Source organism: Anolis sagrei, chromosome 5 (assembly GCF_037176765.1).
Source record: "Anolis sagrei isolate rAnoSag1 chromosome 5, rAnoSag1.mat, whole genome shotgun sequence".
Taxonomy (NCBI): Eukaryota; Metazoa; Chordata; class Lepidosauria; order Squamata; family Dactyloidae; genus Anolis; species Anolis sagrei.
The window spans coordinates 154,384,431-154,409,265 of NC_090025.1; the positions used below are offsets into that span (position 1 = coordinate 154,384,431).

Here is a 24,835-nt window from a genome sequence, read left to right on the forward strand (position 1 = left end):
GAAGCTCACGCCGCTCCCCGGAATCGAACCTGCGACCTTTCGATCAACAAGCTCAGCAGCTCAGTGCTTTAACCCACTGAGCCACCAGGGGCTCCTAGGAGACATCATAGAATCATAGAATCTATGATTCTATGATGTGTCCTAGGTCATGTGGCTGGCGTGATTGCATGGAGCACCATTACCTTCCCGCTGAAACGGTACCTATTGACCTACTCACATTTGCATGTTTTCAAAATACTAGGTTAACACATTGAATACAAAAACATGCGGTGCCTTTTTCATCTAAGCTTGGATTGTTTAAGGATGGCATTGCTTTTGCTGTTTGCTCTATTTTCCTATTAGATGCTTTTTTTAGGATTACATATATACTGACCTAAATCCAATGTAAAATTAAGCATGCTTAAGCCTGCCTCATACTGGATTTAGGTAATTACCTTGGACTGTTTTAAAAATAAGTGCCTTAACATATACTATAGCTTTAGCTAGAGAATTAATGAAAAAGCATGAGTCAAAAACATTTTCTCAAATGTGCCAGTAGATGGTGCCATTACCCTAGTTCAGCCACTGACATTGATATTTGTTTGTTACCACAACAGGTATTTTATCATAATACTATTTGTTTCATTTCAACAGGTGAATCACTTGTGCTCATACCGTTTGTCACTTGATGCACCATAATCTTTCACTAGTTTTTTTTATAGAAAGGTTAGGCTGCATTTATGCCATAACTATTTAGCAATGTCTTCCCTCTCCAAACACATCAATTTTAACTGTATTTGAAAGAGCTCTACTTTGTTACAGACAAACATCTAGAATCTTCCCCTTTCCTTATCAGATCCCCACAATGTTATTGGTAACTGAAAAGATGCATCTTTCTATGATAGATTTCCAAATTGTGCTTATAGTTCAGCAGAGAAACTACACTATACAAACAGGAACTGAATGAGATAGAACATAGGTACTGTGAGGGTTAAAGTCACCCACTTCTAACAAGGGACTCTAGTACAAATCATCATAATAGTTACTAATTCAGGGAGAAGATTGGCATTTCTTAGGTTCATATATAATCAGAACAGCACAAGTCACACAAAGGAAACCCTGAAGTCTGCAAAACCACAGCAGAATCATTAAACCGCCTCCTTCTCCCTGCTGAAAAAAATCCCAATGCAAACTAGGCATGTCGAATGGCACAGACTGCTCACTGTTGGGACTGGGGTGAAAAATGGAGGCAGAATAACAAATGGTGTACCTTCTCCAAATCAATACTCTGGTTTGGTCAGTTTATTTTGGCACCTGAGGCATAAAGTCCCACTAGTGCAACTCCTCAATTCCTTGCAGTAAAAAAACCCTAAAAATTAAATGACCAAGTACCCTTTTCATGACATTTAATCTGTTGCCTGAAGCAAATGACTCATTAAAACATTTAAAAAAATAAAAGAATTGTATAAATATATGCTATAAACTCTGAAAATAGATGCTCTTCTCGCTAAACAACTCCAACACTATGAAGTAGTGTAATTTACCTTAAGGTCTTGCCGTGTAGCTAAGAGCTCTGATTCTTTACCATAAATATCTAATTGAAGCTTTTCCATATTTTCTTGTGCTGTTTTATAGGTCTTCTGTAACTCTGTTATCTTTTCTCTCTCTGCTGTGAGCTCTTGTGCTGATAATGTTATCTGCTGCTGCAATTTATTCTCAAGTTCTGCCTAACACACAGGTACAGACAAAATGATTTTTTCTTATTCAGAACAAATAATTAAGACAAGGTCAAAACATACCAATCTTGATTCCTTTTCAGGTTGAATTCTTGTTGGTCACCCCACTGTTCAGTTTACAATGTACTTTTGGCATTTTATATCACTTTCCCCTTGCAAATATGACAAACCATAAGACAAAACATACCCATGACTCAATGAACCCATATCTATTTGCTTTAAACGTAAGACTCACATGCTTCCTCCCTCCTGCCACCTTTTTCTCCAGCAATCTGTGAGATCAGAAGCCTTCAATTACATTATTTAATTATACACCTTGTTTCATCTCAACCTGACAATCTGTTGTTCATTTTAACTATTTGTTTTAAACAAATCAGTGTCAAAGTACGTTACTAGAAGCTTGGCTTCTTTCACACAAACTATACTTAAGACTTACTACAAATTTAATTTTGCAATGCTAAATTATGATTAATGAAATACAGAACAGAAATCCCCTCTCTCATTTGCACTGGAAGAAAAGATGCCAAAAATACTACCCAAACCATGTCTCAATAAAAAATAGTTTAATGTATTGACATAACATATCCCTATAGGATATATTATCCTATAGACATTTGGGATCAGAAGACCATTAACTTACAATAATAGTTCATGGTAGCTGGGGTTAATATGAGTTGCAATCTAAAATATCTGGAAGATTCCAGGTTATCTACCTATTTCTTATGACATCGATAAGAGATCCTTAAGTTTAGCATACTGTCTTCCCTGTCCTTGCTAAATCAAAGTACAACAATGAATCTGTATTATGGTTAACACTAAACATTATTAGTTTTAAAACAAGTGTTTAAAACCAGGATTTGGTTTGCAAAAGCTAACTATACTTAGCACTAGCCTCTGTAAAAATACCACTGCATCATGTTGAGTTCTAGAATAGGAGATGGAAAAATCCATGCAGGAAATGTATAACCTTACATGAAGTTCCTGATGTTTGACAAATTATACAAGCAATACCATACCTCTGAAGAATAAGGAACTTTCTCCTGCTTTGAGTAGGGTGGGGCACAAAGCATTTTTGAATTCTTGGGTAAGTACAGGGAATGGCAGCAGTGGCTGCTGAGGGAGTGGCCCACTGATGTGATGCTGGCACTTTTCCTTTTCTATTGAATGACATTTGACTTGTTCACAAATCAGATTAAAAGCCATCATTTTGACTCTGAAACCTTGACTTCACATGTCAACTTATACATGAGGATTTATGTATAATTAATGGCTGAGTGCAAAACAAATATGACTCTATTGTAGCAGTATACTTTACATTTTATGAAGCATAATGCTTCATTTCTATGCTCAATCTTTCTGAATGTTCAGACTTGGGGGAAAAATGAAAGTTGGCATTCTAATGATCTGGAGAATCGTGTTAGAGTACAGCCAGGCTGCTTTATTGTGGCAGCAGCATTCCTATGGTTCTGAGAAGGGGGCCTTGGCATCATCTCTGTGTCAGGTGGCAAGAGGTGGTGGCAGATGGAGAGGAAGTTAAACCCCATCAGCTTCATTTCATAAAATAAAGCATTCACTTTGCCAAATTGAAGCCTGGCTCTTTTTTAAAATTCAGGCTTGAATGAAAACTTTCATTTTTTTTTTCAAAGTCTGAATGTTCAAAAACATTTAGCAGCTTTTGTATTAGGGGATGGAAGAGCAGCTTTTCATTTCTAGCATCATAATGCATTGTACAACTCCTGATGACATAACGGTTCTTGAAAAACACATGGAACTATTACCTTTTCCAAGAGAGCTGTCTTTAATTCTGCTTGTTGTGTTTCGTTTTGCTTTTTTTTCTGATCAAAAGATTCCTTCAGTTCTTTCACCTTTAACTGTAATTGCTGTTCGTTCTTTTCTTTCTCTTTTAAAACACCTTGAATTTGCAGGACTTGGGCACGTGCTGTATCAAGCTCTGTAGTCAATTGCTTGGAGATCTATATTTAAGAAATGCAGTAGTACATGTTATTTAACTAGTTTAAATACTAATTTAACTGATATTGTTTTAATGCTTCTGCTTTTACTTATGACTTTTTCTGACTATACACTATCACAATCCATAGTGAAATCTATGCATTGTTTAAAAATTCACTTTAAGATATTAATATACAAAACACTGGAAGCTTACAAAGTATGTACTAAGCTCAATTGTTTTATATATGACAGTGTTATTTAATATAAGAGCAGTAATGATTATTCTTGAGTTTAACCTATTTTGTGCACAATCTAAAGAGACAGCTACTCCTCAATTTCTCCAGTGTTATTTGATATAACAGACATTTCATGGCTTCATCAGAAAGCATTACCCCTTCTTGTTTTTCCAATGAGTTTTTCAATTCATTTTGTTCTTTAGCTATAGATTCTGACTGCAGTTGCAGTTGCCGTCTAGCTTCTTGACAAGATTTCTCCTGTGCAAAAAAGAAAGGAATTATGTGGTGAGCTTTCCACCTCATTCTCAAAACGTACACCAACAAAAGTGGTCAGAATTACAAAGTATCACCACTGTATTCAACCTACATTTAAACCAGTGTTTCTCAGCCTTCCTAATGCTGCAACCCCTTAATACAGTTCCTCATGCTGTGGTGACCCCGAACCATAAAATTATTTTCATTGCTACTTCATAACTGTAATTTTGCCACTGTTATGAATTGTAATATAAATATCTAATATGCAGGATGTATTTTCATTCACCGACCAGATTTGTCACAAATACCTTTTTTTTTTTTACTGGTGGGCTTTAGGAGGGGGGTGATTTTGTCATTTGGGAGTTGTAGTTGCTGGGATTTATAGTTAACCTACAAACTTGGCACACAGAACTCCCATGACCAACAGAAAATCCTGGTGTTTGGGGAAAACAGACCTTGACATTTGGGAGTTGTAGTTGCTGGTATTTATAGTCCACCTACAACCAAAGAGCATTCCGAACCCCACCAACGACAGAATTGGGCCAAACTTCCCACACAGAACCCTCATGCCTTGAAGGGACTCACTGGCACAAGCCTCCCTCCACCAGCCTCACAAGCTCTTCCTCACCCGCACATGTGCACCATACTGCCATGCGCCAAGCACACCTGCCCTCTCTTCCCTATTTGGAGTCTCAGAAACAGCCATCCCCTTGGCTGAGAGGCTGGCCAATCACAGCAGAGGAGGGCTTTTGGTGGGAGAATTTGCCATTTCTTTCCAAAAAAAGTGAAGGACAGGTGAAGAGATCTTCAGCCTTCTCTGCCAAAAGGGTTCCTAAAACCATCAGAAACATATGTTTTCTGATGTCTTCGGCAGTCTCTCTTAAACCCCCCTCACAACCCACCCACAGGGGTCCTGACCCCCAGGTTGAGAAATGCTGATTTAAACCCAATTCAATAAAAACCAATGCATTTCAAACCACCGTATTTATTACATGTATTATACAAAATACATGCAACCTGGCATTATGTTGCTTATGTAAGTCACAAATAAATTATTTTATATCATGGCTGAGCAATAACAATCTTCAATTTTTCACAATTAATCATTGTACTAGATACTGCTTATCATACAGGCAGTAGCAAAACAGCCAATGTTAAATTTGGTTATTTTACATTCAACACATGAACAAGAGGTTTTTGGAAAAGAGCCGATGAAGGTTCAGCTTTAAAATTGTATTCCCTAGTTTCTATTAGAGTATATTATGTTTTTTGAATTTACAATGGAAGAGAAACGCTTTTCCATTTTAAAGATAAAAAATAATCCTAATAGAAATACTAGAGATTTAAAATCTTTGCAGCATTAAATAACTGTATGAATAACTGGTCTGAATAAATGAAAAATAATGTTCAATCTGTACATATTTAGTATTTTAGAATATAGGATGTTAAGCAACCATATTATTCAGAAGGAAATCTTAAAGAATACTTCTAATTATTAAAAATTACCAAATATTTACTGGTGAGAGATTCAGGATAAGAAAGGAGAAAGTATTTCACACATTAAATTAACTAAAATACAGAATTTGCTTCAAGAAGAAAATGAAGCAGTCAACCACTGAGAAATACTAAATGGAGTTTAGACACATTCAAAGAAGACAAGGCTATCAAGTACTACAAGTCATCATGGTTGTACAGCAGCAATCATTGGTACTGTAGCCTTCACTTCAGACCTCTTCATACCAGCTTCTGGAAACCAAGAGAAGGCTATATTGTTGTGCTCTACTTGGAATTCACATTTTTGCGTTTATTTGGTCTGTTTTTCCCTTTACAACTGAGGATCTAATTTTGTGTCACTTAAACACTGTGATGCAATGCATTACAGGAAATCCAATACAAGTTGACTATCCCTTATCTGGAAAGCGGGCATGTTCCAAAACCCATATTGTCCACATGGGTAGCTGACATAGTGACATCTTTGCTTTCTGATGGTTCAATGTACATAAGCTTTGTTTCATAAACAAAGTTATTAAAAATATTGTGCATTAATATCACCTTTAGGACATGTGTATAAAGTATATATGAAACTTAAATGAATTTTGTGTTTAGATTTGGATCCCATTTCAAAGATATCTCATTATTGTATTCTATATGCAAATCAAGAAAAAAACTGAAATCCAAAATGCCTCTGGTCCTTTGGATAAGGGATATTCAACCTTCAATTACAGTCATCCAACCAATAGTTACCAGATACTTGTTCACCACTATGAAGCTATTCCTATCCACACCAAAAAAAAATCATAACTGTTGCACAGGTACTTGAAGGATGGGCTTCACAGTTCGACAAACAACACAAAATAGATTGTACTGAACTCTAATGTTCAACTATTGTCAATACGAGATTTTTGCCAACTCATTTCTAGATTATGATACCTAGCAGCAATTGTGTTAACATATCTCCCCATCTCGTTCCATATACCGATGTCAAAGCTCTAATCATTATAAGAGCACTTGCCCATTTCAACTGGAAAACCCCCATGGCATTCAAGAATCCCTGGGATTCCACATTCAGGATTTGACAAGTCTCTGAAGGAAAACCACCTCAATGTCTCAGCCAACTTGGCAGAGGAGAAATTCTCCTGCCAATCAAAATGTAACCAGGAACTGATTTGGCCATGGCAACAATTTCAAATGTCTAATCTCAAACTCAGTCGCAATACTACACAATGAGTTGAGCAGATAAAATACCGAGACAGTTAGTCTAGCAGGGCTCTTATGACTGCGTGAATAGGTCTGCTTTCATATTTTGTCATATCTGCTCAATTTATTCTGGATTTTCATCTTTACCCTCAAATTCATACATCCAATCATCAATGCAAAAGCTGACCAATAAATGTTTGTTTGGCTCATATCCATCAAACCATCAACGTTTCTTCTCAAAAGTCTCAATACTCATTAGATCATATATCTGTTCACATTCAACACAAGCAATCCTTAGGGCTTTTGAGCAGTTCAGATGTTTTTTATAGATCTTTTTTTTACAAAATGCAATCTTCTTATACATCTTTTAATAATGTCTTTCTCCAGAAAACTCTCCACAAATATATACATAAGTGTTTCTGCACTTATTTTTATCACAATGTACATGAAGTACACTGTGAAAATTACCAATCTTGGTTACCAATCTTTTTTTCCCAATGCTGTTTAAAAATGAATAATCCAAGCCAACAAACAGTATCTGAAAATAACAACGTATATTGAATATACATATAAAATTAGTGGAATGTTCAATTTAATATTCTTATGGCAGAATTATTTTACCATGGTCAATCCCGTCATAACTAGCATACTGCCCTAAATTTTCACAGCAAATACCAACAACAACTATGATGTATATACATATGTACAACTCAATTACACAGAAATCTGTAGGGCTTAAAATATGACTCACTATTTCTGCCACTGCTGTCTTTCCTTTCTGTTTCTCTTTCTCTAATTCATCTTTTGCTTCTTTCAAAGATTCAGTGTTCTTTGACAATTTATTTTTGATAGCTTCAAGTTCCTTTAATAGAGTCTCTTTTTCTAATTCTAATTTCTTTAAGTCTTCTGTCATTGCTTGCAATTTTCTATCTAATTCTTTATTATGTTTGTCTGCATCTTGATGTACTTTTTCAATATCTAATTTCAGCCTTGCATTTTCTTCTTCTTGCTTCAGTATCTGCTGGTTTGATTCTCCCAGTGCATCACATTTCTTTTGAAGGTCTAATTTGATACTAGATATTCTGTATAGACACAAATACAAAGATATACAATAATATTAATATTTAATAGTAGAAAGAATTCACATACAGCATATTTCAGGTATTCAAAGTGACATAAGAATGCTGTTGTTCATTCGTTCAGTCGCTTCCAACTCTTCATGACCTCATGGACCAGCCCACGCCATAGCTCCCTGTCAACCGTCACCACCCCCAGCTCCTTCAAGTTCAAGCCAGTCACTTCAAGGATACCATCCATCCATCTTGACATAAGAATAATTAATGGTAATTTTGCCACAATAGCTACATGATGTAGTTATGATCCACAAACTATATTCTACAAGATAAAGTACAAATTATATATTTAAAAATTTAAAAATGAATGAATATCTTAACATATTTCATTCTATCTTGGGGGGCAGTGCTTATTTACAAGTGAACACAGAAATAAAAAGCAGTACATTTACGCAATTAAGCATACATTTCTCTTTCCGAATCTAGTAGTTTGGTCAATTCTGCAGCTTTGAGATTTAAGTCTGTACATTGTTGTCTTTGCTGCTGCAGCTCCTGAAGTGCCTTTGCTTTGCTTCCTGTAATTTCCAGGATGTCAGCTTCAAGCTTCTGTAACAAAAAGTTTTTTAAAATGTTAACAAATTCAAATAAAGGGGATAGCTTTTCAAACCTGATTATAAACACTCAATTCTTTTAGGTGGGCTGACAATGCCATATGTATAGGCTGTATCCTTTATCCTTTATACTCCAAATACAAAATTGTCCATGTGAGGAACTGATACAGTGACACCTTTCTTATTTGATAGTTCAGTAAACACATACATAAATGTATTGTTTCATATGTAAAATTATTTAAAAATATTGTGTGTAAAAGGTGCATATGAAACATTAGTTCCTTATAGAGAATTCACCATGTAACGAAATATTTTCCAAGTACAGATGAATCACTATAGGATGTTTGATGAACCTGAAGACATGGGCCAGCTGTTACCCTGCAGTCTTCTACAGGATATCTTATTTGTACAAAATTATAAAGCAGGGGGAGATCTTTTGAGGCAATAGCAATTAATAGGAGTACAATGTGCAACTTGCCAAGAAACCCACAAGCAGGTACCAGAAGCTTTTTGCAACCTGCCAGAATCCTAGCAGTGTGACTTTCACATTCAGAATACTTCCCTCATGCTTGAGATCACTGCCATGTGCTGAGCCATGTTGGAGGAAAGGTTAACTTTCAAGAAACTATCATCTCATAGCTTCACGCCATGTTTATGAAAGTCCCCACTGCTATATCAAAGCGTTCTTAATATATCTACGCACATGACTGTTCTTATCAAGGGCTCGAAAGCCAATCTGCTCTCAGCTATCATGGCAAAATAGCTTTCACTTTAATCCCAATTCTCGTCATGAATTGCTAGAGAAAGGCTCCCAACCAGATGCTCATTTCTATGCTGATAAAGCTCTGCTAAAAGCAGAGGTGTGAGAAGTGCAGACTTGGGGGTAGGGAGCTAAGGCTGTTTGTGTAGTCCTCAATTAATCCAGACTCCTTTTCTGGCTTCCTGAAAGGACAAATTACCGTATATACTCAAGTATAAGCTGACCCAAATATAAGCTAAAGCACCTAACTTTACCTCAAAAAACTGGGAAACCTTATTGACTCACATATAAGCCAGGGATGGGAAATGCAGCAGCTACTGCTGATAACATAACTAACCACATGACAACTGAGCATAAGATATACAGTATACAGATAAATGGGAAATAATGGGGGGAAATAGCAGCAGTTCTGAAAAATGCATCAGTTGTAAAAAAAAACAAAAACTGAGTACTAGTACCATTTCATTTGCATCAGGACAAAGCTTCTGAAAATGAGGATTTGGGAACATACACATGAGAAAGAGCAGTCTTTCAAGTATGCTGACCCCTATCAGTTTAAAGATTTAAAATTAACAGCTCCACACAATTTGTTTAAATGTATACAAAATCTTAAAAGCCCAATGCAGCTTAGTCTGGACTATCTGAAGGTTTATCTTTATACGAGGTATGTGCAAAGTACTCCATGGGGTGGTTCCTGTGACCCTCCAGCTTTGCAGGAACCTAAACTTCATTTAGTTTGGCTGTCGACAAGTTTCTGGTCTCAACTCAAAGTGCAGGTTATTACCTACACAGCCTATACAGTTCAGGTCCAACCTATCTTTGTGACTGCATCTCCCTCTATCAACCGGCATGGGCTCCAAAATCTGCCAAGGAGATTCTCTTCTCAGTCCCGCCTCTGTCTGAAGTGCAGCTAGTTGGGACGAGAGAGAGGGCCTTCTTGGTGGTGGCCTCCCCAAGGATATTAGGCCTGCCCCCATGTTACAATGTTTTAGCAAGGAGCTGAACACATGGATCTTCAGGCAGGCCTGAAAAGTTATTTGATACACAACAAGATTAGTACACAGCAAACAAGATTACTGTTACTTCTCAATGGTTATGATGGGCCCTTCCTTGTACACTCTCTGCCAGCAAGGAAAAACATTCCTATTTCACCAGGCTTTTAAAGATACTGTAACTCTTTTAATTGAATGCTGTATTGTTTTATTGGTTTTATGGTACTTTAATGTTTTAAATGATTTAACTGTACAGCCTGTTTAAAAGTTTTAAAATAACGTGTATATTTATATTTTAATTGATGTTGTTGAAATTTTTAATCTATACTGTTTTCATACATTGTAAGCCACATTGGGTCCCACTATTGGGGAAGAAGTGAGGAAGAAATAAAAAATAAATCAATTAAAGATTTTGAGCCTGCACAAAATGTTATAGCTTGTTTTAAAGAAGCATGAACCATTCCTATTCCCAAAGAAGCATTTTTAGCCTGAACTGACATTGGCTTCTTGCTAGAACACACAAGCTAGAAAATTCATACAAGTTGCATGTCAGTTTTAACCAAACATGTCATGTATGTTACCAGGTTCTAATAACTAAAAGACATACAGATAGAGGTTTAGATACCAACACTCAGATAGAGGTTTAGATACCAACACTGATGATACTTGTGTCGTTCAAGTCACCACAGGAAGAGACAACTTCATTTTCTCCAAAAGACAGGATTTTGGTTGGTAAGGAAATCCTCACCAAGGTGAGATCAAAGATTGACTCTAGCTACTTGCCTACAGAAATAACTATCCCAAATTTAGGGTCTTGTTTCTGTATTCTGGCAAAGAAAATACAACATATCAGTGATATTTCAAGCCTACTTTCCTCCATCATGAAATCTGGCTGCCATGCCTAGTTAACTATAGGAAAAATGCTATGTGTGACGTTTAATGTATTTAGTGTTTTTTAGTCATTGGTAAGTTTTTATTTTACCAATATCAAACATCACAACAAATTTATTTTTCTTCACACCCATGTAGTAAAGATAGTGAAGATTCCGAGATTATTCTTTTTTGAGGTTATTGTTTTAAAGGTTATTGTTTACTGCTCTCAGTAGACTATTTTCCAGATAAAATACAAATATTTATCTTTTTAACAGTATTTCCAGCTCACATTGAGTTGCAACTCTGGAGAACATCTCAGTCTTACTCATTAAAACAATCTTTCCAGCAGGAGAACTTCTCTGGTATGTGATGTTTGGACATCAATATACCCAATAAGCAATAACATTGCAACTCAAAATTTTATTTTGAAAAAATATTTACTTCCTTTTGTTCATTGGTTTCTAAACAGTCATTTGTATGCATATTGCTCACAATTCCATATTTAAGGTAAGATACACAAACTACTCAAGTGGTATAAATGAATCTTTTTAAAACCACTGCTTTAAAATCTTCACTTAAATGCAATTTTTTAAAACCAAAGCATAATAAAGTGAATCTGTCTAGTTAAACAAGGCAAGAAATGAGTATTATGGAAGGGGAAAGAGTCAATAGAACTAACTGTAATGAATTTAGATTCCTACCTTGTCATCTGTTACACAGAGAATAACCCATTAAGGTGTGTGTTGCTTCTCCATGCCATCCCGAGAATATAGCATTCATACTAACTCTTGACTTATTATTTCTTTACTATACAAGTACAAACATTTGTAAAACCAGAAGACACAATTTACACAGTGCTGCTCACAGACTCATAGAGCATCAATTTTAAGACATTATAAGTACTTACAGCTGCAATTTCCTCCAACAACCTGTATTTATACAATGAGATAAAGAGCAAACCTAATACCTGTACGCTTTCTCCCAACTCAGTGTGAATATTCAGTAAAAGAAACACTGAAATATCTGTTTTGTAGTATAATTTGTTTCATGTTTGTAATTTTTCTTGCAATTCTAGAAAAGCACTTCCCCTAATCTTTACAATTTGGATCCCCCTCCCCCCATTTCTTCTTTTTGCTTACACATTCAAAGACAATTAAGCAAGCTGGAGAATAAGTTTTTCAAATTAGAAAACATCCCAGCTACCCCAACATTATCCTCATTATTATGATCCTCATGTTGACAGTGTTAATATACCTATTAGATTTACACAAATGAACAAACTGGCTAAGGAGGCTTCTCAATACAAACCTTGCGCTGACCTTCCAATTCTTCTGTTTTTTGTTCTAAATGAAGATGTTTTTCTTTGTACTCTTTAAGATTAGTTTCCAACTGGGTGCAGTATTCCTGTTTGTCTTGGAGTTTAGAAGTAACCTGATCCAACTGTGTATTGACCTTATTTAGTTCCTATTAATAAACATCGAAAAGGGTAATTTTAGCAGAGAACATATTTGTTGCACTATATTCAAGTGAAAACATACTTATCCTAATTGAAAAAAGTACACGCTAGTCCCTCATGAAGATCATAAATATAATAAGTGATACTATAAGATATAGTGTCACTATAAGATAAGTAACACTATAAGAAATGGTTGAAAAAGAAAATGGTTACTGAGATTTAACAGAAATATTTTTAAACTGAATGATATGAAACAGGATCATTGGATTATTGGTTTATTTATTTATTTGAATACTGCATCCTTCAAAGGATTGCAGTTTTCCAGGACCCTGTATGAATATATTAAAATCTAGGCAATAGTCCTGCAGCTTAATTAATTCACAATTTTCTACATAAATTCTACATTTATACAACATTCTTTAGCTTATTTGTTACTAGCAATTCAAAACAAATACAAAATCATGATGGAGTTACACACTACAGTCAGTAGGAAGCAAGATTAGTATGAGTGATCTCATTTTAAATAGCAATCTCTTACTGTTTCTCTCACCTGCTGTTTATCTTGTAATGCATTCTGAGCAGTGTCCAAATGATTCTGGAGATCTGCTCTTTGAGCAGCTTTTGCAGCTTCCGCTGATAGAAGCAACTCAGTTTTTGCTTTTACCTGAAAAAGAATCAAAACAAGTACTTCAAAATGTATTACAAATACTACACAATTATTGATACTTTTAGGATAAACAGGTCAGTTGATATCCGATACAAAAAAAAATCAATCGATACATAAAAGATGTGACTGAACAAAAATCCACCCGAGTAACTATACATCAATTTAAGAAAAATATACAATTTGGCTTAAGTTCAGTGGCCCAACAATTATTACTATTTTTCAACAACTCTCAGAAAATGGTTTTTTTCTCTCCAAGCACTCTGAACTGACTTTCAATGTCAGTAACAATGTATTACATACAACCTCATTCTATTGTTATATTTTATTTTTTGTTTTTCTTCAAGTCAAAACTCACTTTGAATAGAGCAAAATCAATTTGCTTAAAGAGGTATTTACAAGACTTTAGGGCAGTGATTCCCAACTTTTTTTTTACCAGGGACTACTCTCCAACATTAGCACCAAAAGGGTTACAAATCAGTTTTTGGTTGACTTTAGATTTCGTTTGGTTACTTGGGGTGCTGATTCAGAAAATTGCATTGGATAGATCACATCTGCTCTAGTTTCTGATATAGAACATACACCATCAATTAGTTGCCATCTGCTTGCCCACAAAACCATATTTAATAATCTAGAGCTGATGTGGTCTATCCAATGCAATTTTCTGAATCAGCATCCCAAATAATCCCAGGAACAGACCTAAAAACAAAGACGCCAAGGTGCTCCCACTTCCAGGTGCTCAGAGGGAGGGAGGAGACGGAGAAGCAGCAGTTAGGAGGCTTGTTGCTGTGCCTTTTGTGGGTAGCAGCTTCTCCCCTCCCAACCTCCCCATTGCCTTGGCATTATAAGAGGGACTCCCAAGACCAGTCGCTCTTGTTGCAATGATGTAATAATGGCGATCATTTTTTCATTCTTGGAGACCACTGGTGGTCCACGGACCACAGGTTGGGAACCACTAGAGGGGCAAGTTGACGATAGTCCCAAGTTTTGAAAGGAAAAGGGGCATGCAGCCCAAGAGCCTAACCAAGCTATGGGAGCTCCTATCCTAACCACACACAAAACTTTAGGCAAAGCCTTTTCCCACTTTGATTCTGCCAGCTGTTCCAATATTCTTAATGGATTTTGCTCCATTTAACTTATTATTTAAAATACTTTCTCTAAATAGCCTAATGTTCAGTGTAAATATATTTTATGATTAAGGTAATTTATGAACTTTAATAATATCATTACCTTTGTTTTACTGCCGACAGTTTGGGTATACTGTATTATTACTTGGGTGTATAGCCATGTGCATTATTATTATTTCTGACATCAAAACTGAATTTAATCAAGCTGGGGGTTTGCCAAACAAGCCAGGTTTATAACACAGGATTGGAAGTGGGCTTGTTTTTAAGAAACCGGTTAAGAATACTTTGTCTAGAATGAGACTAAATGACAAGCTACCATCAACCAATAGCCAGTATCTTCAATCTTCTCCTCACAGACACACCTAAACTTAAGTGAGCAGTGCACAAATGTACACTGCTTATTGCTGTCAGAGTAAAACATAGTTGATCATGATAAGCACAAAAAAACTCTACTTTTCATGGTCATTTTTTGCAGAAAATCAAGACAGACTACTGAGTTTACTGAAGTTTAAGTTATACCTTTGCCCCCACCCTCATTTATATTTTAATGAAGTACAATATGGCAATACCTGCAAATCAAGTTGAATTACTTTTTCTTTACTTTCACTTAACTGACTGTTTAGCTCAGTTATAGTTGCTTCTAAGGAGACAACACGGTCTTGAGAGGATCTTAGATGTGCCTTTTGCTCCTGCACTTGCTCATGCAAATTCTCTAGAGCCTGTTTATGGCTTTCTGACTGATTTTTCAGTTTTTCTGTCAGCTGAGTAACCTACAAACAAAAGAAAAGATGCATTAGAAGAGGAAAAAATATTTCTAATATGACGGATTAATTGGCTATGAATTTCTCCTTTAGAAAAATTCTGTAACTTCTACAATATACTGTACGTATACTTGGGTAATATATAACATTTAAAGAGAAAAGGGGGATAGTTAATTCAGAAAAGCTTATCAGTTCCTTCTTTCTTAGTAGAAAAAAATTCCTATCACTGAAAAGAAAAGCAATAACCGAAGGAGAAATTTTCTATACTTTTTTACAATATACAAAACATGGCAAACATCCCCAGATTTCTACTATTTGCTTGCAAACTTCACTGCCTTTTCACCTCCAATATTATAGGTGCTACCAAAATTGCCAAAAGGCCATCTTTCCCTCATAGAAGTCACTTCAATATCTCCCAGGCAGATATTACACCTACAACTTTTGCTTCCCATTGGATTTTTCATTACCACTGATCTACAAAGCGATTTACTCTTATGTTGCTTTTTCCTTGCTAATCACCCTGTAAAATTGGATTCTCTATAAACAAACACCAAAACAGATTATGCTTCATGCCAAACTTTCAACTCTCAAGTGGTTTTCCTCCCCCCTCCAAAATTAGTCGGCTGTTATTGTTGTTGCTAGCTATTTTTATTATGTTGTTTTATGCTGTTTTATGTTGTTTTAATTGTTATTGCTTTATTTTAACCGTATTCTGCCTGGGCTTGGGCCCGATGTAAGCTGCCCCGAGTCCCTTCAGGGGTAGAAAAATAAAGTTCTTCTTCTTCTTCTTCTTCTTCTCCTCCTCCTCCTCCTCCTCCTTCTTCTTCTTCTTCTTCAACTTTGCAGGAAATTCATAGAAAGGATACCAGTAATCAACATGGGCTCAAAACCACATTTTGCGACACCTGCTGTTTTAGGGTTGTCAATTAGATCCCAGTTTAATATTAAAAAAAAAACGATCAGGCTTAAATCACTGCAATAGGACTAATTCATTCCTTATTCCCTTTTTTATATGGTGCTGGGACTTTACTGGCAAAGAGACTGTGATGCACAGAGTTCTGCTGTATACCTTTGGGCTGCTGAAAGGTTAAAACTTCCCTCTGAAGTCATTTTTAGTTTACTGTCACTGTATCAATTGTTGCTTTCCTACACATGTATGGAAGGAAATCACTTAGTTTAAAGCTATTCCTGATGGCCTAATTTTGGGCTATGGACAAGAAAAGGCATTGGGGAAAGACAATGTGATACCACAAGAATGTGCAGCCTTCACCAAGTTTTGATTTGTAGTTTCCATGTATATCTAACTCTGTCCATAAAGCACGCAGTATCAGGCAGCAATGATACTATGGACACAATGGGAATGATTGCAAGTGCTGCTAGGTTAGGTTTCATTTCTACTGGTGTTATTCTGATATCCTGCTGAATAATAATAGTAGGATTATCAAGCTGCTTGACTATCCACAAGACATACTCAGCATTTATAGGACACATCCACTAGCAAAACACTCCAACTTAGTTCCACTTAGATATATTCAAATATCAGAATGGCTATTATTATGTCTACAGGTGAAAACAATACAAGAACTGTTGCACTACATTCGTTCCAGAGCTCATTTAAAACTTCTGATGATGACGTGCCCCAGGTTTTTTCTTTCTTCTTCTCTGCTAAGCTATGCCATCCCATAATAATAATAATAATAATAATAATAATAATAATAATAATGACTTTATTTTTATACCCCATCTCCATCTCCCCAAAGGGACTCAGGGTGGCTTACATGGGGCCAAGCCCAATAACAGTATTAAAAGCATAGCACATTAGAATGCATAACATCAGTTTAAAATAAAAATTTTGGGTCCTAGCTGGGGCTAGTTGTCAAGGGAATTGTTTCAAACACACAGCGGAACATCTGGGTCTTTAGCTCTTTGCAAAAAGTGGCTAGGAAGGGTGCTAGTCTGATCTCCCTGGGGAAGGAATTCCAGAGCCGGGAGGAGGGGGCAACCAAGAAGGCCCTCTCTCTCATCTCCACCAACTGCACCTGTAACGGAGGTGGAAGTGAGAGAAGGGCCTCCTTAGAAGATCTTAGGGATCATGTGGGATCGTAAGGGAAGATGCGGTCTCAACAATAGGCAGGTCCTGAACCATTTAAAGCTTTATAGGTGATGACCTGCACCTTGAATTGGGACCAGAAACTTAGCGGCAGTCAGTGGAGCTGCTTAAACAGGGGGGTTGACCACTCCCTGTAATTTGCTCCAGTTAATAACCTGACCACCAACCTTTGCACCAACTGCAGTTTACGAGCCGGCTTCAGGGGCAGCCCAACGTAGAGTGCATTACAGTAATCCAATTTGAGGTAACTAAGGTATGGACCACCATGGTCAAGTCAGACTTCTTGAGGTAAGGTTGCAGCTGGCACACGAGTTTTAACTGTGCTAAGGCCCTCTCAGTCACTGCCAACACCTGAGCATCAAGTGTCAGTGCTGAATGCAGGAGGACCCTCAGTCTACGGACCTGTGTCTTCATGGCTGTGTTGCTGCCATGAGAGGATATTCAGGGATGCATTTATTTGACTGATTTATTGATTGCTATCCTGCCTTTCTACCATATGCAAGATGATATCCAAGGGATTCTGGAAGGTTCATCTATCAGGGATAAAAAAAATTAATGTCAAAAAGAACAGATTTTTTGATTAGGAGGAAGACAGCAGAGACACGATAGGAAGAGTTAGTTAGGGCTTTCCATTTTCCATTTCTCAATGTTTCTATATTCTTTGTTTCAAAACACTGTACACCTGCTTTTCTATCCTTCTGTTTTTAGATTAGAAAAGAAATGCTATCTTTTCTCTTTTCTTTTTTAACATCATAGAAATCTTTTTTTTTATCCAATAATAATGGAAGGTAAAGATGTAAGATGTTAAACTGCCCCTGTTCTATACCCACTCTTGTACCCCTTACCTGTTCTCCATATATTTGCAATAAAATTATATAAAAAAGGAAAAAAAAGAAAAGCCTTTGTTCAATCAGGAATTAAACTAGAGTTTGGAAAAAAGTATTATTCTGGATCTACCAGGCAATCAAAAAGTGGATGACTACACCCTCTTTGATTCATATAGGATCTTTTCAATTAGCAGTTATGTCAAAAATATTGGGAGTGGGCAGGGAGTACAGCTCTCAAAAGTCCTGGGCGGGGGGGCGGGGGCGCTAATGTAGCCCCTTTCAAAACTGTACATCTTTTTTCTATACGGATCCTGCAATTCTGCTACTGCAAATTTCTTACCTGTTCTTGCAATGTGTGGTTCTTTTCCTGTAGCTGATTAAGAACTGCTGTTTCTCCTTCACCTGCTTGGATTTTGGCATACAAATCCTCCCTCTCTTTTTCTAGCAGGGAGATATTCTCTTTACTCTTTTGTAACAGGGCTTCAAGGTTTTGAATTTTTTGATCCTTATCTCCAATCTGACGTAGCACTTGCTCCAAATCATTCTGAAAGGGGAAATACAATAGATTAAATTACTTAGAATATTTTCAAATACATGTATTAATTTACTGTATTTAGAAATTCCTGTGACGGAGTTAACATTAAGAATTAATTGAAACAACTCAAAAGCTCTTTTAATTAAAAAGAGGTCTATAGCACCAATAGCTATTTACCTAAGAGGTTTTTTTAACCAACTAATAGATAAAACAACATTGAACTGAGAAAAATGCAGTACAAAACAAAAAAGAAATTGGTTAGTCAGTCTTAACAGTTTCAAAAAGGCATTTAATGTGCCTTACACTTTCAGCAAATAAGTAGGAAAATTCTGAACTAGGTTAAGTGTCCAAAGTGCTTAATGGTAACCACATTAAGAGCATCATGTAATCCATTCTACAATCACCAAAGCATGAGCAATGTTATCGAAGCGCCCTTCCAAACAGGCCCTATATCCCAGGATCTGATCCCAGGTTTTCTGCTTTAACCTGGATTATATGAGTCCGCACTGGCAGATAATCTGGGATAAACAGAAAATCTGGGATCAAATTCTGGGATATAGGGCCTGTCTGGAAGGGCCTCAGGTCCTGATCTCCCTAGACCTATCATAATACTGGTTGCATAAATTAACATTATTTTTTCTGAAGTTTCACGAGTTCTCTCTCACCTGGGCTTCTCGCAGTTTTGCTGTTGTGCTTTGCTGAAGGTTCTGTTGCTCCTGGTGCTGCTGTTTCATTTTATCTAACTGATGCTGCAGTTCAGTTGCATTTGCTGCTTTCTCCTTTAGCTTAGAAAAATAGTCACAGACTGTTGACTGAAAACTGATAAGCACAATTCAGTAGTTTAATAGCATTTTATAATTTAATCTAACACTGAAGCATTTTTACAATAGATACCTTTTACATTATTTTAGATGTCATATGTATATTATGTTTGTAAAAACAAAGCAAAAATGGTATTCTAGCAACAAAGAACCTTTCAACACCAAACAAATATCTTTCAGTAATAACATTATATAACTAATCATTGACTTTAACATCTGGAAACTTGCAAGTAAAACAAATATATTAGGGCCCACTGATATTGATTTGAAAATAATTAGATTTTTTAAAATGCTCAGTTTTAGGTAAAACTAACAATGATTTCCATAGCTGTTATTGCACACTTTGAACTTCGAGAAAAGCCGAGATCTTTGCTTAACCACAGAAAAATACTCAGAAGAAAAAACTCTTAGCATAGGTGATCCATAGACCTTTTGCAAGATATCATCTTACCTACTTTGTATATCATCAGAATGGAAAGGGGGAAGAAACAGAAAACAATAAATAGATTTTAGTGACAGAGTTCTGTAGCTAACGCTAACCATTCTGTCTATTTTCCCCATTGCAGGTACAACTGAAAAATTTAAGAGAGTCTAAATAGCACTAGAGGAAAATAAAGTGATTGCTGGCAGTTCATTGAATGTTGTTAGCTTCAAAGCCGGACCACTGATTTCAGTTCAAAAGAAAGATCAGCCGTGGCCCATTTACAAATCTCACAATAGTAACTTCACAAGGTCCCCAGAAAGAAACAGTTTGACTTGTTATGTTTATGCATTTGTATTTCCTCCAAATTACCCAGAGTAAGAGTTGGAAGGGGTCTCACAAGTCGTCAAGTCCAACTCCCTGTTCAAGCTAAAGGATCCCCAGGAGGCAACTGTTCAGATTCTTTTTGGCATAGTCTTCTTGATTTCTTCTTTCCAGAAGAGTCCTCACTACTTCTCTAGGCAATTGTTACTGTTAAGAAGTTTCCTCTAAAGTTCAACTGAAATCTGTAACTTCCAAATATTAGACCTGGTCCTACCATCTGTGCAAGTAGAGAACAGGCTTAGACCTTTTTCTCTATAACAATCTTTGATGTAGTTCAAGACTATGGTCACATCACTCCCCAGTCTTCTGTTCACCACAATAAATATGCCCACAACCTTCAGCCTTGCCTCATGTGTCTCCACATCTCTTATCATTCTTATTATCCTCTCTAAATCTTCTCTAACTTGTCAATATCTTTCTTAAAATAAGGTGCCCAGTACTTCAGATGAGGCCTGACCAGAGCAGAATATAGTGGGACTATTACTTCCCTTGATTTGGAAAGTATACTCTCATTAATGCAGACGAAAATAGCATTCACCTTCACTCCTGGAGCATAACTGCAGATTTATGTTCAATGTGTGATTAACAGTAATATCAAGATCCTTTTTGCACGTAGTACTGTCATGTATCCTCCATCCTATAGAGGGGAATTTGGTTTCTGTAGCTAAATGTATTCTGTACTGAATTTCAATTCACAAATTTCTGGCCAATTCTCTTGTTTATGTAGGTCCTTTTGAATTCTCTTCTTATCTTCTAGTATGTTGGCCCATCCTTACAGTTTTTGTATCATCTGCAAACTTGGTAAGGGGTCCCTGCACTATGTCATCTAAATTATTGACAAATTTGTTGAAGTGTAATGATCCTGAGACAGAATCCAGGGATTCTTACTTCCTTCTAGTTTGAAGTGCAGCCATTGATGGTAACTTAAGCTTAAGTTTTCCAACAAATTATGGATTCAAAATATTATGCGGGACCTTATCAAATGCTTTGTTGAACATGCCCTCGTGGTCTTCTCTAGATAATTTGAGGCAAGTTACCAATTAAAGAAACAAATTAAGAAACACACAAACAGCAATCAAGAATTGGATCTTGCATAGAATTCCTACCTCCTCCTCAGAACGTGAAAGCTTTATTTGAAGATCAGCAACCTGCTGTTCCTTGTCCATAAGCTTTTCACTAGACAGCTGTCTCTGCTCTTTTAGCCGTCCATGGGCTTCTCCAAGTTGATGTTCTGTCTCCAGAAGTTTATTATGTAACTGAGAGGAAAGGTTGGTCTCAATTTTTTCCCAGACAGAGGTATCACATTATATTCTTAATGTTCTATGCTTGTGTGCCTTCAAATCGCTTGTCAATTTATGGTAGCTTTTTCACAAATCATATCAACACATCTGGTTAGGTGTGAATAATTCATAACAATTGGTTTGAAGTGACACACTCAACCCCATCCGAAAACTACTGCTCTCAGGTTTGACAAAGCTCAGCTGTTGGGAGAACTCAACTCGTGCATCCTTTGCCGAAGTATCCCAGTCCTATTGGATCTTAACTAAAATGATGGACTTACTCTGATATTTTACTTTGTTGTGTGACTTCAAGTTGTGTCTGATTTATGGCAACTCTAAAATGAATTTATCATGGAGTTTTCTTAATAAAATTTGTTTAAGAAGGTGTTGTTTTAGCCTTCCTCTGGAAGTGAAAGATTATGACTTGCCCAAGGTCATCCACTGGGTTTCCATGACTGAGCAAACAATCAAACACTGACCTCCTGGAGCTGTAGTCCAACATTTAAGCCTCTATATACCAATTTGTTTTTGGACTTTGTTCATTTCTAATACTCTAAATATATAAACAGCAATTGTTTAGGTTGCGTGTACTGTATTCCAATTGCTATGTTAATTTACAGGCACATATATGACCATACAAACTGAACAAACACATATAACAATTCAAACAGTTCATATTACCACAATAAAAATTTATCTTAACACAGTTTTCATCTCCATTACCCGTGTAAGAAAATTTTTCAGAATGATTCTACAGGAAATATCTCAGTCAGAAAAACAAACAAATCTCTCTCAAGTCCCAGGCTAGCAGACAAGCCAATGGACCACACATTCTCCCTACAAATCTTCAGAAACCGTTGGGAAAGCATGTATGTCAATGATCAGGTATCTTCCATCATAAAGCAATACACAATCTACTCCTAAATCAAGGAAAGGAATCTTTCAGAACATCGACCCTAATCCTATTTCAATTTTCAGCAAAATGGTGCATGACAATAAAAAAAGCAGACTGCTGTCCTATGAGATCAAACAGTTATCAAAGAAATTACACCAGTGCTTCAGTACCTATACTAGTCTAGAACTCTTAGAGTCCCCAGTGGGATGAAGTTATATTATGTATAAATAAGCTAAATACTGGTAGATACTCTTCACAGTTAGAAGTATTGTCCATTCCATTGCCCAGGCCTGCAATATCACTGTCATATGGATCAGCGATTGGAAAGAATTTTACCAGGGGCTGCTTTTTTTTTCTTTTTCTTTTTGAGACACTGTTTTGATCCTTAAAGTACTGTAAGGTTTTCCTAGCTGGTCTTTTGCAGCCAGTGTAACTTGAGTACAGTAGATTTCAGACAGGTATGTTGTTGCAATAGTTGTTTTATTTTATATAATCTAAATGGATAAATGCTAAGATTTTCAATGATGAAAATGCAGTCTGGATAAAATGAATCCTTTTTTTCCATTATTACAAAAAACCACAAGTGATCTGAATTTTCTTTTTGTGAAATATATAACTCCGGGATTGCTCAAAAAGAAAATGTTTTCCTTAATTTGCAAATCTTGTATGACAATAAAATCAATTTCTAGCCGAACTCCTCAATTAGATACCACACTAGAACTTTTATACTTGGTTGTTAAGTACCCATTCTACAAACAGAATTCCAAATAAAATGGCAGAATTGTCTGCTTTGGCACATCATCAAAGAGCAATGTTATCAATGATTTCTATTCGGCCACAAGAGGCATGTAGAACTAAAAAAAGGCACAGCGTGAGCATAAATCTACTACAAGCACATAGTTAGAAAATCAGGGCAGATTCTTCATGTTAGGAAAATGTAAAGCAACTACATAAGAAGGAATCACTAAAAGACTTAGAGCACAAATTTGTAATTTGCTTGGGAACAGTCTGTTGGTGAGCTACTGAAAACAGGCTTCCCCTTCCAAAAGTTAAAGGAATGTTTAGCCAACACTGCCAACACTGTTCCAGCTGTGGAGATAACATAGGTTCATTGAAGTAGGAGTGCCCAATTCTAATTCCAAAACACTGTTTTAGAAACTTTTCTGGTTATCACAGATATGAATATTTGGAATCTCTCAACTGTCCACCAAAGAGAGGCAGGTACTTTATACTGTTAACTACCAGCCACTCTGTACTACACTACTGAAATATTGGAAGCCAGTGCATCCAGAGGCCTTGGGATGATTTGGGAGTTGTTCTTGGAAAGGATAAAAAGAGGCTTCTTAATTTGTAGCAGGAGAAACAGCATAGAGAGTATCAGTTTATGAAAGAGAGCGCTCAAGAGCATATTTCCTTTTATTACAATATTGTCCAAAAGAATGAGCAATTACCTGCACATGCATGGACATTGGGCTGGAGACAGATTAGTCACTCCACTAGCCTTATCTTTGCTATAAGATTTGTCTGCTTTTTTGTTATGGTTGGTTTATTTGGATTTTTCATCATGTCATCACTTTATTATTTTTGTGAACTGACTTGGACACTTTCACCATAAAATTCACATTTAGTTAAGTAACAGCAATACGGAATATCTATCCAATAATTTTGACATCCTATAACAAGGAATGGATTACCTTTTTGCCTACAAGTACTGTATATAGCAGCAGATCAAGGGTGAGAGGGCAGAAGTGGGTGGGATTCCAGCAACACACTCACTGAAGTTGCCCATCCCTTGCCTATACATATCTTAGCATACAGTTGTTGTAAACAACACCTCTTACATAGCAGAACAAGTCCTCCCAACATGCTTTCTTCATATTCACCACCATTATAAGAACCTTTCCATCCTTTCTCTTCCCTCCGATTTGGCTTATTTTCACTATGTATTCAGTTTAGAAATCCAAGCAAAAGAACAAATTATCCTTCAAGGTGATAAACTGTTATCTTACCTGATTGAGTTCATTTTGAAGTTGCAGGCTATGCTGTTCTTTTTCCTCCCTTTGTTGTTGTAGCTGTTTAAACTCTGCCTTAAGATGCTGGTATTTGGTCTCTGTTTCTGACAATTCTTCCTTAAGTTTTTGACTTGCTTCTCTCCTTTCACCTAATTCTTTCTGCAACCTCTGCAATGAGTCCTCAGATGCAGATAGCCGTGCCTGAAGCTGCTGACAGTCCAAGTCCTTTTGATTAAGGGTTGCTTGCAGATTCTTTTTACTTATTGACTCCTCAGTTTGCTTTTCTTCTAACCGAGAGTAATCCAATTCTCTCTTTTTCAATTTTTCCAACAGACTCTGAGAGATCGGATCAGATGTTGGTGATCAATAGCTGCATGTGG

At 36.5% G+C, this 24,835-nt stretch overlaps 1 protein-coding gene across 3 annotated transcripts in view; it reads right to left on the minus strand.

Annotated features, from left to right (window-relative positions):
* EEA1 (early endosome antigen 1) overlaps positions 1 to 24,835 on the minus strand; it is a 76,525-nt gene that overhangs the window by 14,585 nt on the left and 37,105 nt on the right. For all 3 annotated transcript variants that reach the window (XM_060777327.2, XM_060777326.2, XM_067469125.1), the window contains 12 exons: positions 24,453 to 24,791; positions 21,375 to 21,524; positions 19,308 to 19,427; positions 18,448 to 18,651; positions 14,979 to 15,179; positions 13,169 to 13,282; positions 12,471 to 12,626; positions 8,393 to 8,532; positions 7,605 to 7,935; positions 4,058 to 4,159; positions 3,494 to 3,688; positions 1,524 to 1,706 (listed from right to left, as the gene is read on the minus strand). In XM_060777327.2, coding sequence (XP_060633310.2) covers positions 1,524 to 1,706; positions 3,494 to 3,688; positions 4,058 to 4,159; positions 7,605 to 7,935; positions 8,393 to 8,532; positions 12,471 to 12,626; positions 13,169 to 13,282; positions 14,979 to 15,179; positions 18,448 to 18,651; positions 19,308 to 19,427; positions 21,375 to 21,524; positions 24,453 to 24,791 — 2,235 coding nt within the window. The remainder of the gene's footprint in view (positions 1 to 1,523; positions 1,707 to 3,493; positions 3,689 to 4,057; positions 4,160 to 7,604; positions 7,936 to 8,392; positions 8,533 to 12,470; positions 12,627 to 13,168; positions 13,283 to 14,978; positions 15,180 to 18,447; positions 18,652 to 19,307; positions 19,428 to 21,374; positions 21,525 to 24,452; positions 24,792 to 24,835) is intronic.